We start from the raw sequence: 15,399 nt of genomic DNA on the forward strand, positions 1-15,399 counted from the left end.
GCCGCGCTCGACTCGACTCTCCTCTGCAAAACTCTCGGGGAAAAGACGCAGGACTCAGAAGGCTCCAGACTTCTCTCATGTCGACTTCTCCCTCTTTCCAGATACATATACTGCACACTGGCGTGTTCGACCAGGTCATCCTTAGGGGAAACCACCTTTTCAAAACGAGTTCTGATGTATCGATGTTGTTCCGTTCCAGGCTCCTCTCAATATAAAACCAACCTTCCCACGCACTCTTCCTCTCCACTTCTTCACCATACCACTGGCGATTTACTCCAAAATGCGAAGACGAAAAAGTTCATGGGTGTCGTCCTCCGAAAATCGATTCGTCATTTTCCGATGTGGTCGCTCCTGCGCCTTCCTCCACAAAACTCCGAGAACCCTTTACAAAAACCGTTGAGCGAGTCCATATGACTTTTGCCTCCTTCCAGCCTCAAACTACCTTGGATTGCTTTGTCTGCAAAACGCAAGAGCGCCAAGGACATGAACGACGGACCTAAAACCTACCAACGACTGGTACATGTGTGAGAGCGGGCCTCTGTGAACGAACAGAAAACCAAAAAAGCGTCTTGCTGTTTGCATTCTGCTCGCTGCGTCGACTTCAAAGAATACACCATTCCTGGTATGACCGTCTCGGCACAGCGCAGCGAGAAAGCTGATATGAAACCTTCTGCTGTCTTGATGCTCTCCATCCTTCCTCACATTTACTTCTTCGCACATTACCAAAACGAGTGTGATAGCGAATGGAGAGAACCTCGCCTCCTCTCTTTCCTAAATACCAAAAGTCGCACTCCAGCAGTTCGCATGGAGAACGTTTCCCTCCTCCTTTCGCCCAGTTCCTGAAATTCAAGGCTGGGCTGTCGATGAAAAGACCTCGCCTTCCCATTCCCCATTATCCAAAAACACCAGGCTACATTTCATGGAGAAGATCTCGCCCTCCCCTCTTCTATAAACAAAAAAAAGTAGAGGTATCGAGCCCACATGGAGAAGACTCTGCCTCTCCTCCTCTGTAAAATCAATACCGCCACAGTCCATGAGACGCAGCGTCTCAACAAAACAAACCCTGAAGAATGGCTGGCATGTGCCGGGTCGTCTGCGAGAAAATTCCCATTACCATCTTACCAATCGCCTTTCGAAAAAAACCATCCCAACCTAGAGTCATGTCTCTGCGTTCTTCTCCGAGTCCAAAAGCGTTCGAGGCGCTTTTGCATGTTCTTCTGTGGGGACAAAAATACCACAAGCGGCCTACCATGACGAGCCGTCGTCTGGAATCGAGTTAGTGTCGCTGAAGAGGGCGTGAGGCGCATAGTCACTGTATGGTGATGATGCGCTCCATCATCACACAATGTTAGTATATCCGAAAAGGAAGAGGACCTAGACGGGTAATGTGATAGTAACACGGGGTATCATTCATCGCCGACGCCACTCAATGTGCGCGAAAGCTTCTTCCCACCATCTCGCTTCTCGCTTTCATAATGTAATGTACACGTATCCATCTGCACTTCATCTGCAAAGTCTCTTCTCGACAGCCAATCTCATCAGTGCCAGCCTCTACAACGGCGGACTCTCCGGCCGATCAATAGCCAAAGAGAGGTAGTAATCGGTCAGCGCATTCATCTCGTCGCCGTGATTCGTATCGAAGTCATCCTCCTTGTCCGCATAAGCTTCTTCTCCCCACCTATCCAACGCTGGGACATCCAACTGCATGTGCCTGTTATGAGCATACGGCTGTTGAACGCACTCGTATCCAAGGACGCCAATGTCCCAGACACCAGCACACGAGTCGCAAATGAGTGTGGTGGTAGCTGGGGCAATGGGATTGACGGAACCACACCGGAAGCAAGCGAATGAGCAGCGCTCACATAGGACAACGTCGCTGTTGTCTGTCGTACATGGGCGGGCAGGGCGGGCACAGTACGTGCACTTCGATTTGCCGGGTATAATGGCGCCTTTAGTGTCGATAGCTTTCCATTGTCGACGCAATTCATCTGGGATACGGTCTGCGCTTCGTCCTGAATCGCCGACGTCCTCGCTCGTGACTTTATTGAGGTTGTCCTTGCAGGCAGGGATGTCGCACTGAGGGCCTCGCGACGTTGTAAGACCGAGCTGAAACTGCAGTGCCTGCTCGCGGAGATATGGCGCATCAATACCCCCATCGAATGGACCGGCGTAGTTCACACCTTGGACAACTTGTCGGATTGGTAGACTTCCCATAGGCGCGACTTGTAGCTGCTGAGTCTGCAGTAGGTAGTTGCCTTCAGCAATACCGGACTCGGGTGCTAGACGAGTGATATCGCCAGACTCATCCTGAATGTCGTCTTGCTCATCATCCTGGTACGGCACATAACGTAGCCTGTCTGCATCCTTGATAGAGGTATCGTCCCTGCCGACTTCAAGTACGTTGATAGAGCCGTTCACTTCTCCAACGACAAGCTTACTGTAATCCGGACTAAATGCAGCAGACATGATACCGGAGTCTGTGGTGACCAAATCCTTGATGAAGGTGTTCTCTTCCGCGCGCGTAACATCCCAGACCTTGACCACACCGTCGGATGAACCTGAGTAAAGCCGAGTGGCATTCTCGCCCCACGATAAGAACCGTATGCCGGTGTCTGTGATCTCATGCTTGATTCCCTCTTGGAGAGGCATTAGGGAGCTGCCGTGAGAGAGGACGCGAAGAGGGTCATCTGGCATACGCGCATCCCAGACATAGACCTTTCCGTCTGTACAGCCAGCTGCGATGAGTCGCTCGTCATGTGGGCACCAGATTACATCGTTCATATCCAGAGCTTTACACTCAAACTCCAAGGGACATGTGAACTTAACGTCATCTCTTACGTCGTAGAGGCGGACAGTTGAGCGGGTACCGCGGTTGACAGTGGATCCTGTTGCTACGCAGCCGGCAGCAAACATTGGCATGATGGAGCGGTTCGGATTGAAAGTGACGTCGAAGATGTTCTTGTTGGATCCATGAATGTTGTATGGGGTCTGCGTTTCGACATCCCATAAGCAAAGATCGCCAGTCATATCAAGGCCTGTATCCTTCAGGTTGGCACCGAAGCCTGCAAGAAGAAGCCCGCCACATGTCGGTTCGAATTGAAGAGCAGAAGGGAGAATTCTCAGATCCGCACGCGCGACAGCCTTGTTTGAGTGAAAGCTCGATTTGGTAAAGTTCCATGGCTCCGCTTCGTCTATCTTGAGTACCCTTATAGCCTTCTCATTGAAGACCTTCGCTGCCGTTGCTATAACGCCAGATTTCACAGGGTTGACTGACAAGATATCGATTTGGTCTTTCACGTTGAGCTTCGCAGCTAGCACTGGCTGTGTTACCTCTGAGTCTGTTCTCCAGATACCGATATGTCCGTCGTAACCCGACGAGTACATATAAGGACTGGTATTCGAGAACGCTACCGAGCTGACTGTAGTGTAAAGCTTTGGGTCTTGGGAGGCGAACATGGCATGGCTTGAGTTAGCGCCGGTCTCGGTCTTCTGGCGAATCTTATAGTGCTCTGCCAATTCATGGATTGTGCCATCCACGGCACTCCCGAAGAGGAGGTTGTTGGGTCGGTTGTATTGCATAGAGTCTGGATCGTCAACAGCCACAGCACCAGCAGCAAAGTGCTCACCATCCGGCGCCCATGCAACAGTGTGGATGTCACTTGATGCGCCCGTCCAGCAAGCTGCCGGTCCCATGGTATCCATATACTTGTTCTTGACCTGGTAGGTAAGCGGATTTGACGCACTATGCCAGCCTCTTCTGGATTGGAGGCCTAGCTCACGTTGACGGATGATCGATGTTGTGGACTGCTTCTGGGTTGATTGCATCTCTGTGTCTGGTCGCGCAGCTGCAAGCCTCTGTATTTGCGGTACTTCTGCAACATCGCCGGCTAATGCATCTTGTATAAAGGCTTGGATGCTGCTCCGATCGCGGCAGGGCAAACGATAAAGGAGGCTTTCGATCAGTCGAAGAATCTGCGGTTCTGTAAAAGCCTTCAAGTTTTCGCGCAGCTGCCTTCCTGTTGTGCGGTGCCGTGATATTGTGGGTGTGGTTCTTCTCGTCAATGCGATAGCCTTCTCTACCGAAGCGATCTCGTCTGGACTAAAGTCGACATGTACTAGAGTTCCTTGCCAATCGCGACTAGACAACTGGTCCCAGTCCCCTGCAGGCGGGTTTTGTACCGACAGGCGTTGCGAAGTGCTGAGATATGGCACTTTCTTAGTCGTTTCCTTGCGCGACTTCGTACGTCGGAGACTCAATCCTATTTCAGCATCATCTGCATTGAAATGAACGTCTACCGGCTCGTTCTCGACGGCGATCGCCTTACTAGGCAGAGGAATGTCGTCCTCTGGAGACGTCTCTGACCGAGCGTGACCAAAATCGTCCGCGAAGGCTTCGTAGTTGTCTTCCATGAACTCCTCTTCAATCCCAGCTGCCGGAACACCCCGTTGCTTCGGCCAAGTATAATTGACTCGCTGTGTCCGGCGCGATCGCTCTCGCCGAGGTGCAGAGTCTCCCCCCGAGGAGTAGTCGTGTTCGATAGTCTGTTGAACTGGTAGGTATTTGGGCACTGCCTGCTCCTGGCGTTTAGGTTGGTGAGATTGCGAAGCGGACATGTTGCTCCTCGGCCCTCTTGATGGAGCGCTGGTACTACGGATGACATTCCAGTCAACAGTCGCTTCTGCAGCCCACCGAGGGGGTAGTATCAACGTGGAGGGATCCTGAGATCGGTCTCTCTTGTTGAGGAAGGTTGAATACCGAGACTGAAGTGCTGCGTATGGACGGTGCGGCATGTCGTGGTTGTACTCTGCTGTAATTTGCGCCCATGTAAACTGCTTAACCTCCTTCAGAAAGATTAGGTAATTATCTTGTGCCGTGTCGAACGGGTTCATCGTCTTCTTGCGTCCGATAGAGGGAGGCGGTGCAGGTACATTCGCGCCCTTTGGGAGGGTGGACGAGTGGAATGCAGCGACTGCTGGTCCGAGACCGGGTTGGGCATGTCCGCTCTTTACCCTGTCCGATGGCTGTTGCGGTACAGAGTCTGCTGAAGACGAGACATCGGACATGACGCTATCTCCATCTTCATCTGGAATCTGCTCCTTCGCAGGGCCCGCGAAGTAGTTTGGCCTTGATGGGACGTTGCCTGCACCTGGCGAAGGGCGACTGCGCGGTCTCCCTTGGCCTCTAGTTGGCATGCCCGCACTCGCTCCATTGTATGCAGTCGCTTCACGGGATTGTTGTTGTCGAATGGCGGGTGCCTGTGACGTTCGCGGTGTCTCTCGTGTCGGTGGTGCTGCACTGACTGGACCTGAGCTGCTACCTGGCCGGCGACCAATGTGAAGCGCGCGCGGACTGGATGTCCTGACACCGTTGAGCATAGGCCCAGCATTCGTCTTTAGCGCCTTGTTGATATCCTGAACGGATGGAGCTTTGTTGGCATTGGTAGCGCTGGGCTTCGGTGTGGCACTTGGAGGAGGTACTGCCGCACGGGATTCCGCTGCCCAGGCGTTGAGCTTGTACTTGCCCAGTGTCGCGGCTTGCGCTGCTGGCGGTATCCCTCTGCTTGGAGTCGGCTTTTTTGCAGGTGGTGTTGACGATCTGGAGGCGCCGTCTGATGTCTTGACTCTTTTTGCTGCCCGCGAGTCGCTTGCCCCGTTGCCCGACTGGCCTGGAACCGGCACGTAAGTGTTGGGCGCCAGGCCAAGGCGTCCCATACTCGCCGAATTGGTCGCTTTCGGCATGGTTCCAGGTAGCGGAGGGTATGGGTTTACGTATGCAGGTGCGGGTCGCGTCGCAGGAGGAGGTAGTCGCGATGAGGCAGGTGGAGGCAGGGGCGCGCTCATGGAGAGGTGAGGGTGAGTCGGTGTGGGAGTCGCCAAGGGCAACGAGGACAGCGGGTCCTCGTCGCTTTCCGCATCGTCGTCATCGTAGGTGAGGTCGACTATGGAATGTCGCCAGTCGCTGCACATGTTAGTCGGCTCCTTTAATCTATCGCACCGCATGTGCAACTATGAGAAATTACACGACATGACAATGGATATCACTACTAAGAGAAGCACTCACCTCATTTCCATCAGTCTCAGCGGCAGGCAACACGTCCATGGGAGAGATGGTGCTTGTCGCGTTGAGTGCTTTGCGACCAACCGTGGATCGCGTAACCGCGTACCCCCGCTAGCCGTGGCTTAGCGTCCTGTGGCGTCACCCTTCACCTTCGAGCGGAAACCTACCGTTTTTCTAATTGCGACATCGAGGAATTTACTCGACACAGCAGCTCAGATTGCAAGTTATTGTGTGCACTCTAGATTATAGAGAGTATAATACTAAACAGTCTCAAAGTACATAAACCTCTATCACATCTCCCACTCAGTACACCTTATCGTGCTCTACACCCTTATCCATATCGCCCTTGCCCTCGATATCCTGCCGACTATCCTGCACCGCCAACCCCGCAACAACAGTCTCCTCTCCAGGCTCAGCATCCGTCGGCACAGGCGGGCCCGAAAACTCCTTCCTGCCACTGATAAAGTACCACGCCACACTAATCGCCGCGAAACCCGCGAAAACCACACTCGCATAGTTCATGGTAGCAGGCTCGACAGGAAGACTAACCGGCATACAGAAGAGCACGACAGCGAGGCAAATCCATGCAATCATGGCAACATTGATGGCGTAGCCGAAGCGGCCGAGCGAGAAGGACGAGTGCTTGACTGCTCTGCGGCCGCGCAGCACGGAGATGAGGATGGGCATGCCGTACGAGGTGGAGAGGCAGATGGTAGCGACGCCGGTGAAGGAGTTGAACGCAGCTGAGGAGCCGAAGTAGATGAGGCCGAGGAGGCAGTCGACGACTGTAGAGAGGACGAGCGCCATGAGCGGGATATCGAAGCGCTTGTCTACCTTGGCCCAGAGTCTCGAACCTGGAATCGCTCCGTCGCGAGCAAACGCATATGTGCAGCGTGATGCAGCAGTTAGAGCGCCTGTGCCAGCGAAGAAGAGGATGCCGAGGATAAGGAAGAGCAGCCCGAAGCCGCCGCCCGCGCTGCCGGTTACGGTCTTGAAGAGCAGGCCGATGGGTTGGCCGTTTGCGACGTCGAGGAGGAGTTGGACGTCGGGGAGGACGAAGAGAATGGGGATCAGGTAGATGACTCCGGTGACACCGGCTGCTGCCACGGAGAGAACGATGGCCTTGGGGACCTCGCGGGACGGGTTCGAGACTTCTTCGCACATGGCGGCGACCATGCCGTAGCCTGTCAGCGTGTACGCAGCTTGCAGGAGACCGACGAAGAAAGCCCATCCTGATGGCCTAGCAGTAATGTTAGTCCAACCGTCTCATATTCCATGTCAAGACAACATACCATCCACTCTGACTAGCATCATAATGCGCAAACACAAACTCCGCATCCCTCTTCGTATCCGCCATAGTCAACAGCACAACCATGATAACGACCACACTAGTCGCCGTCCAATAAATACAAATCTTGTTAATCAGATCGAGATGCTTCGCCCCGAAGATATTGATCGCCATGCAAATCAGCATGACCGCCCAAAACGCAAGAACAGTCTGCCATTCATTCGGCACAAAGTCCTCGTTCCACAGCGTGATAGCCGATAAGATGAGTTGGCCGCCGGAGAAATTGATCGAAAGCGTAACCGTCCAGTTTCCGACTAAAGTCAACCAGCCCGTTACCCACGACGCGATGGGTGCCCATTCGCGCGTGGAGAGCATGGCGGACCAGTAGTACACGCCGCCGGCTGTGGGGTAAACAGCGCATATCTCAGCAAGGGACGCGGCGATGGCGAGCGAGATGAGGGAGACGAGGATCCAGCCGTAGAGCACAGTCACCGATTGCCCGTCCGTAAGCGTAATGTAGAGTGTTGTTGAGAGACCGAATGGAACGGCCATGATGGCAAACGACATGCCGAGGACGCTCAGCATGCTCAGATTCCGTGGTAGTTCAGATTGGTAGCCCATTTTCGCCAGGGCAGCGTCGGCGCCCGGGTCGTTGATCGAAGCCCGTCTTCGTGTGGCATCCTGTCCTCCTCCTCCTGCTCCGCCTTCGGTGACGGAAACGCTCTTCGCCATGATGGCCTCGTTGTCCAGATATCCCACGATCAATTCAGAAAACCGACTCTTACTGCGCGTCGGATCCTTGCGCTGCGATGGGAAATGCGACGACCTAGAAACACCGTATCGTGATGTCGCAACCTCGGAACCGTCCAGTATAAGAACAAAACAAACACCGCGATAACAGCGCGGCAGCAGGGCTATAGCACCAGTCAAACAGGATAAGGAACACGAAAACCCAAGATAAAAAGATGACCACGCGAGCGCCGCCGAAATCCCCGCAGCTGGCTCAAGCCCACCAAAGGGCTAGACTGACTAATAGTAATCCTAGCGGTCTTGGGAGCTGGGAGAGCTGCGAATGCGACGCTGCAATCGTTCGCTCCACAGCACGAGTCGGAGTCGGGGAGATAGGCGTCGACAGGGCTGGCTAGCTGTGCTGATATGGCACCGAGAAACTACCCACCCAACAACATACACACACCACACATCAAGTAAGCGACAACGATAAGACTCCTTCGAACATCCTGCACGATAGCCATGCGCGCAGCGCGTGTAACCATCGCCAGACCCTGGCGATACCGACCACGCGAAAGCGCATGTCACCGATCAACTAGCCGGACAATGCGTCATCTCCGTAATCGGGTGTGTTTGCCGTTCTTGTGGGGTCGACCACCGCCAGCCCAATCCGCCCCCAGTGGGCCACTTGGTCAACGCCCAGCCAGCAACAGCTCCGAGCAAAAGGCCGTTCTTCGTATCTTTTGTGGAGGGAGGAAAGTGGACAGGCTGGGGCCGCCCCCCGGGGTGGGACACACGACACGTTTATCACGATTGCGATACTGAAGTGATGGTGCGCATGATAGGATAGAGTACAACGATAATATAATAGTACAATTGTGTTAACCCGAGGAATGGGCTCGGGATGCGAGACTAATGCATTTACTCCTTCTAATGCAGGAACACCTGTATGCCGCGCCCGAATCCTTCATGACAACCATTGTTCATCCCTGACATGTGCGTCCTGATAACGGCCATCTATCTCCGATTTCCATATCTTGATCGTTTCCCGTAATGTTTTTACTTGGCCATGACATCGACATAGCGTCCACCCTTCTTCTTCTTACCCGCCGGGCCCTTCCTCGCTTGAGGTGCGCCGAGCAAATCGTCAATACTACTAGCATTGCTCATACCAGTGCCCGGTCGTGATGGCGGTCCGGAGGCAGCACCGAAGCTGGGTCTAGCCAGCGTAGGTGGCTTGGGTCCAGCGAAACCCTCTTCGTCCGATTCTGGGATGCCGGGTGTAGATGCGCGGGAGCCTGCTACACCCATTGGCGGCGGCAGTGACGACGAGCGGGGGTTGGAGGTAGGTGGACGCAGTGCACCTGCGCCGGGAGGACCCATAGGCGGTGTGGGTGCGGCGCTACCTGAGGCACTTCGAGCTCCGCCGCCGGGAGGTCCAGCACGTGGAGGTGGTGGTGTTGCAGCGGGCTTACCCGTGTCTGCCGCGCCGCCCTTCTTGTTTACCCACTTGCCAAGATCTGTGTCGTAGTAGAAACTACTCTCTTCTCCCAGCTTGGCCTTGATAGGACCAGGACCGGCGTTGGGATCTTTCTTAAACCACCCAGACAGCCATCCTCCCTTCTTTGCTGCTGCGGCTTCTTTATCGCGTTGAGCGTCTGCTTCGGCGGCTTTGCGGAATGCCTCATCTGCCTTTTTATCTGCGTCTGATTTGGAGCTGCTGCCTCCACTAATCTTCAAGGCCGAGGCGCGGGCAGCGAGGTCGTCATCGTCGTCAAGATCCATAAAAGACTTTTTCTTTGATATCTGCTTCTCATCTTCCTTGTCATCCTCATCCGGATTGTATGGCTGGTACGCAGGAGGCTCAAAGGTGGATGACGAAGGTCCGTATCGATCGTAGGTGAGCTCGTTTGCTGTCGGCTCATCTGAGTTCGCTTGAGGCTGATAGCCACCAAACGCAGGGGCCAGAGAAGGCTCTCCGATAGGTGGTGTGGGCATATAAGGACTACCGAAGGAAGGCTGAGCTGGGCTGTATTCCGGACGAAGGGGTGAGTACGACTGTGCCTTAGCTGCCGTGCGTGCACTCGGTGGGCTCAGTTGATTTTGAGTTGGGCTGTACACATTTGACGTGGGTGTCATAGGCATGTAGGTGTCAGATGCTGCGCGCACGCCGAAGCTGTCGTTCGATTCCATCGATGGTCGACCTTGAGGCTCATAACGAGATCGTTGCTGCTCTGAAGACGACCTTGGTGCGTACGCGTTCGATGGTGCATACCTTGAGTTGCCGGGAACAGGTGGTTGCGTTGGAGCGCCATAGCCAGACATTGCGCCGTAGAGATCAGTGCTCGATTGTGAGGGCGTGAGGGATGGGCTATTACCAGCGATCTTAGCGAAAGGTCCGTCTGGCCCACCAGACTTGTTGGCTGTGTTGTCCTCGTCGTCTCCTGCAATGAAGCTGTTGAACTTTGATAGAAGCGAGCTTCCAACCTTGTCCATGCTAGGCTTCGAGATCCACGATGACGATCCATCCTTCGGAGACTGCGACAGTCGCTTGCTCAGATCGTCAAGACTGGCGATGAAAGCAGCGTTGTAGTATAGCGAGGTTTGAGTTGTAGCCTTCATTGCCGCTGCAATGGCATCGCAATATGCTTGTGCGTCTGTCCGGTACCCATTCTCGGCGAGTTGATATGCATGTGCAAGTTTGTAGTTTTGCAAATGAGGAATGACATACGAGCCGCTCGGAGATGACAGCGATAGCGCGAATTCGTATACCTCGGTCAGCAATATTGGCTCCATCTCGACACCCATCTCCAGAGGGTTGAGACGATGGTCAGCGCTGATCAAAACAAGATCAGCCTGCGGGTCATCGACTCCGCTGACTTTCAGAACCGAACGCGCGATGATGAAGCACACATGTGCAGCTTCAATGCGACCGTATTGAGCCAGAAGCCTTCCAAGCGAGAGTAGCGCTGATGCGTCACCTTCGCTACGGTTATTCAGAATCAGCGCAACTGTCTCCCGCCACCTGTCTAGACCCTGGAGTGCGTTCTGGGTTGCGCCAACACCATCAGCGCTCACCATCTGGAATCCGGCACGAGCCGAAGCAGGTACCAGTTCGTCAATACAGTCCTCGTGGTTACCAGCAAAGACTTCGTACAATACAGCCAGCGCCTGGTTGTTGCGTCCAGCCTTCTTGACTTCTTTTCGAACGAATTCTTGGACAACCTGCTTCCATATGTCCTTGCTGAGAGTAGAAGACAGCAGCATCGCATGGCCCCATAAGCGCTGGTCAACAGCATGCCAGACAGCCTTCTCGCGATCACCCTTGACAAGCATGCCCTGCAGATCTTCAACAGCACGGGGATCGATGGGCTCTGCCTGGAGGTTGGAGGTGTTGGATCTTGAACGTCCGACAATGTCCGCTGCCGTCGAATATGAACCGGCTTCGTCAGATGTCTCGTCGCCTGGAGGTAGTAGCAGCTTCTTGACAGCGGCTTCTGCAGGAGTACCCTCCAATTTGCCATCATTATCGACCAATGCTTGCATGAGTTTCCAAAGGAGGATGCGATCATCCACGCGCTTCAACTCGTCTTCGCTCATAGTGTGTTCGAGTCCTGGCTCTTTAGACTGGTTCTCAAGTGCTTCGATTTTACGGCCAAGCCATGCTGACACATCCTTCTTCTTGCCCTTGGCCTTGAGGGGACCAGGGAACTTGGCAACGTCTTCTGGCAGAGGGAGAACCTCCTTGACACTCTGGATGCGAATCTCACCAGGGCTACTCTTCATCATCGGCGCTGATCCGCCACCTCCGTAGCGAGGAATCTGCTTAGGGAAGCTCGTAACAACATTGCCTCCTAGGCCCCATGTGAACACAGGATGACCCTTCCATCTTTCGAGTGGGTCTGCCGAGCGTTCGTCTTCGGGGACAATGAAGTCGTAGTTGACTGATGCCTGTCGACGATGGGGGATGACGTTGACCGAGCTTGAAGCAGTAGGCCGGCCGCCGTAGACTGAAGACGAAGGCATCATACTGTATGCAGGCTGCTTCATAGTCGCTGTTGGAGATTGTGAGTGAGAACGTTGTGGGACGGCCGGCTGGGCTGGCTGGTATCTTGGTGCATAGCCATCGGTCTTCCGTGGTGAGCCGACTGCTGATGAAGGTGAACTCCTTAGAGGTGGCGTCTCTGACCGTCCAGTAGGCGGCCTCGAACTCAGAATTGGCTCCTGCTCTTCAATCTCGCTAACCTCACCCAGTGGGCTTCTGAATGGTGGACGGGGCATTCCATCAGCCGATTGCGTGACCTGATGGTTTGGAGGATATTGAGCATTGTTTTCGGGGGCTTGTTCCTGCTGATGAGGCATGCTATGAAAGGCTAGCGGGCTGGAAGTACGGGGCGCAAAAGGCTGTGAAGGAGTCCGGGTCAAGTTGTTATGCGGCTCGGACTGATAACGAGCATGAGGCTGTCCTGGCGGAGGCGCGGGCGAGTATCGCGGGTTCGCCGCTGGTGCACTTGGGGGTGCAGGAGAGTACCGTGAATTGGCAGCTGGTCCCGACGGAGGCGGAGCAGGAGAGTATCTGCTCGTGGAAGGAGGCGCTTGCACTGGCTGAGGAACGGGAAGACTGTTTGTTCGCGCAGGTACCGATGGCTGAGTAGGGAACATGGCCAACTGTTCTGGCTGCCTGAACGGAGGAGGAGTAGCGACTTTGGCAGCATCTGGGATGAACTCATTCCGTAAGGACGAGGTTGAAGCGGTGCGCTCCTTTGGAGGAAGTTGCGGGGGAGGATGGCTGACTGGAGGTTGAACAGGCATATTCGGTTGCGGGGTGTAGCGTCCAGATGGGCGAGGCTTGGAAGTAACAGGCAGTTCGGCGAAGAAATCACTCGATGGTGATTTGGCTGTGACCGCGGGTTTTGGAGGTGCAGCCGGTGGTGGCATGCCGGTCATCTGAGACCGCATGGAGTGGCCTGATGAGGGTGGAGACAGACTAGCAACTGACATGCTCGACGACAATGGCGGTCGCGGAGGCCCCGCGTTCGAAGACATACTGCTAGTTCGCGGGGGTGGTGGAGTTGGCTGTACAGCAGACACTGTTGTTCGAGGAGCTGGTCGCTTTCGGGTAGTTACGATGTCTTCCGGCAGATCATATGGCGAGGCATAACCTCCTTTCGACTTGTCTACGAAACTTTGCGCTGAACTCGCCATTGGTGGTCGAGGTGGTTGCTGCTGCTGTTGCTGTTGGAAAGCCATATTCCGTCCAAAGCCATCATAAGCTGGTGCCACCGCGGGCTGCGACTGAGGGGCATATGGGTTCGCTGCCGGGGCAAGTGCGGGTGCGAGTGCAGGAGTTTGAGGAGCATATCGGCTTGCAGTTCCTGAAGGAGCGGCTTGCGTGGGTTGCTGTGCGGGTGCTGGCGCTTCATCATCGAGGAAGCCTTCGTCGTCGCTCAACTCAATGACGGGTGCTTCTTCTTGGTCAGGCAAGAAGTCGTCGTCCAGGTCAAGATCCAGATCCCACTCGTTCTTTTCGGGAGCTTTTGTTTCGGCCTGTACCACATGCGCGCCAGGACTTTGGTCTACCGCCTGCGCAGGTTCGATCTGCTGGCTCGCGCCCAGACCAAAGAAGTCTTCCTGCTCTTCCGAATTGCCCCAGTCGATGTCGGCTCCAGTGTTTCCGCCTACTGTGGTATTCCCAATAGTGTCGTCTCCGACGGTTGTCCCAACAGCCTCCGCCACGGGTGTCTCCAGAGGAGGTTCTTGTGGTTTCCCACCAAGATCAAAGGGGTCGTCGCCGGAAGCGCCCCACTCATCAGCCTCCGTGTCTGCTACCAAAGGCACTTTGACACTATCCGTCATAGCATCCTCCAGAGCTGTGGTCTCTCCTTGGTGCTCGTAGTTCTCCTCGGGATGCTGTTCGGGTTCCGCCTCTTCTTCTGAACTTTCCTCTGAGCTTTCCTCCCGTTGTATCTGCGCTGCAGGTCGCGAGTCTTCGCTCTCCTCTTCGGAATCCGAGTCTTCCTCCTCACTTGATTCGGCTTTTGCTGGTGTCGCTTGTGATTCGGTAATGTTGAGTGCCTGCGTGGCACTAACTAGATCTTCATCGTCGGCACCGTCTGCTCCACCCTCCAGGGGTTCGAGATGTTGGGGTGCTTCTGCGCTTGGTGGCGCTTGTATTGTGTCGTCGCGCGCAGTAGACTCGTCGGTCTCTGCTTCTTCCCGCGCGGGCTTGGTTGCAGGTACCGATGCGATTGGTGCAGCTGCTGCAGGCATTGAAGGAGTCTCTTCGTCCTCGCTCTCCTCTTCTGATTCTTCATCATCGTCCTCCTCATCCGCCTCCTCACTGTCATCCTCTTCCTCGTCATCTTCCTCTGACGACTCTGGTTTGGTTTGTGCGAACTGATTCGTGGGTTTCGCGCTAGGTGGTGCACTCAGTTCCTTCTCGTTGCGCAATGCGGGATTCCATGATGCGTTCGAGGCTGTGGAGGGGGTGGGAGGCGCGCCGCCGTAGGCGTAGGAAAAGTTGGGGCCGTCTTCGTCCATCACGGGATAATTAGGTAATTCAAAGGGTATCTACAAGTACTGCACAGGCAGTCAGCACTGGAATTGGGGGTCCGTGGCCAGAAGGTTGGGCCTCGGTCGGGGTGGTGAAGCGAGGTCTGACATGCCACGGTAGACGCCTCGTGGGACAAAATATGCAAACCGAGGAGAATTATGCAGGAGAAAGGAGTTTGTGTAAACGCAAGTGCCTATGACTGAGCGTGAAAGGAAGTCGCAACGGTGACTTGGACGCGACCCGCAAGAGGCGTAATCGCCATCCCTTTCTACGTCAGAGACAGAGAACATGGCTACGTACCTCTAGAGAAGCAGAAGAGCATGGGCTCTGCGTGTCGCACAACTGCGAAAGACGCGATCTTCGTCCAGGAAGGCAGCGAGAATCAAATATCGGAGGCGATCCCCGGGCGCATCGTAGGTAATCTGGCAGGAAGGGTGGGAAAGCGATCTGGCCAGCTGTTCCTGCGCCCAAGGTTGGACATTGAAACGGCCCGCCGCGGCAACCCTGTCCTCGAGCCACAGCCCTGCGCCTGCGCCACACAGCCCAGAGTGACGCGACGTCGAGACACATATTGATGGACTCTACTATTCACATACCGCCCTTCCCTTTGCAACAGCTACTATTCTCGGGAACTACGTCATATACCATCGACACGGCCCAAACAGCGCTCGGCCGCCGAAACAAAACATCGAGTCACCCAGACAGCCCATTCAGACACCCCCGAAACGCCGCGGACCCCCGAAGGCAACCCTCGCAGCCATTACCACACCC

At 54.9% G+C, this 15,399-nt stretch overlaps 3 protein-coding genes across 3 annotated transcripts; all 3 read right to left on the reverse strand.

Annotated features, from left to right (window-relative positions):
• Window positions 1-1,551: 1,551 nt before the first annotated feature.
• Window positions 1,552-6,066, reverse strand: J4E83_002757 (uncharacterized protein; the record flags this gene model as incomplete). The annotated part of the gene is made up of 2 exons (XM_049329698.1): window positions 1,552-5,959; window positions 6,062-6,066. 2 exons carry the CDS (start codon window positions 6,064-6,066, stop codon window positions 1,552-1,554), a joined length of 4,413 nt encoding a protein of 1,470 aa, XP_049191377.1.
• A 295-nt stretch (window positions 6,067-6,361) lies between these two features.
• J4E83_002758 (uncharacterized protein) lies at window positions 6,362-8,078 on the reverse strand (the record flags this gene model as incomplete). The annotated part of the gene is made up of 2 exons (XM_049329699.1): window positions 6,362-7,298; window positions 7,351-8,078. The coding sequence occupies 2 exons, from the start codon at window positions 8,076-8,078 to the stop codon at window positions 6,362-6,364; spliced, it is 1,665 nt and encodes a 554-aa protein (XP_049191378.1).
• Window positions 8,079-9,134: 1,056 nt separating this feature from the next.
• J4E83_002759 (uncharacterized protein) lies at window positions 9,135-14,615 on the reverse strand (the record flags this gene model as incomplete). The annotated part of the gene is made up of 1 exon (XM_049329700.1): window positions 9,135-14,615. One exon carries the CDS (start codon window positions 14,613-14,615, stop codon window positions 9,135-9,137), a length of 5,481 nt encoding a protein of 1,826 aa, XP_049191379.1.
• Window positions 14,616-15,399: the final 784 nt, after the last annotated feature.

The sequence above is a fragment of the Alternaria metachromatica genome (assembly GCF_023757995.1).
Source record: "Alternaria metachromatica strain BMP 0045 chromosome Unknown scaffold_4, whole genome shotgun sequence".
NCBI lineage: Eukaryota > Fungi > Ascomycota > Dothideomycetes > Pleosporales > Pleosporaceae > Alternaria > Alternaria metachromatica.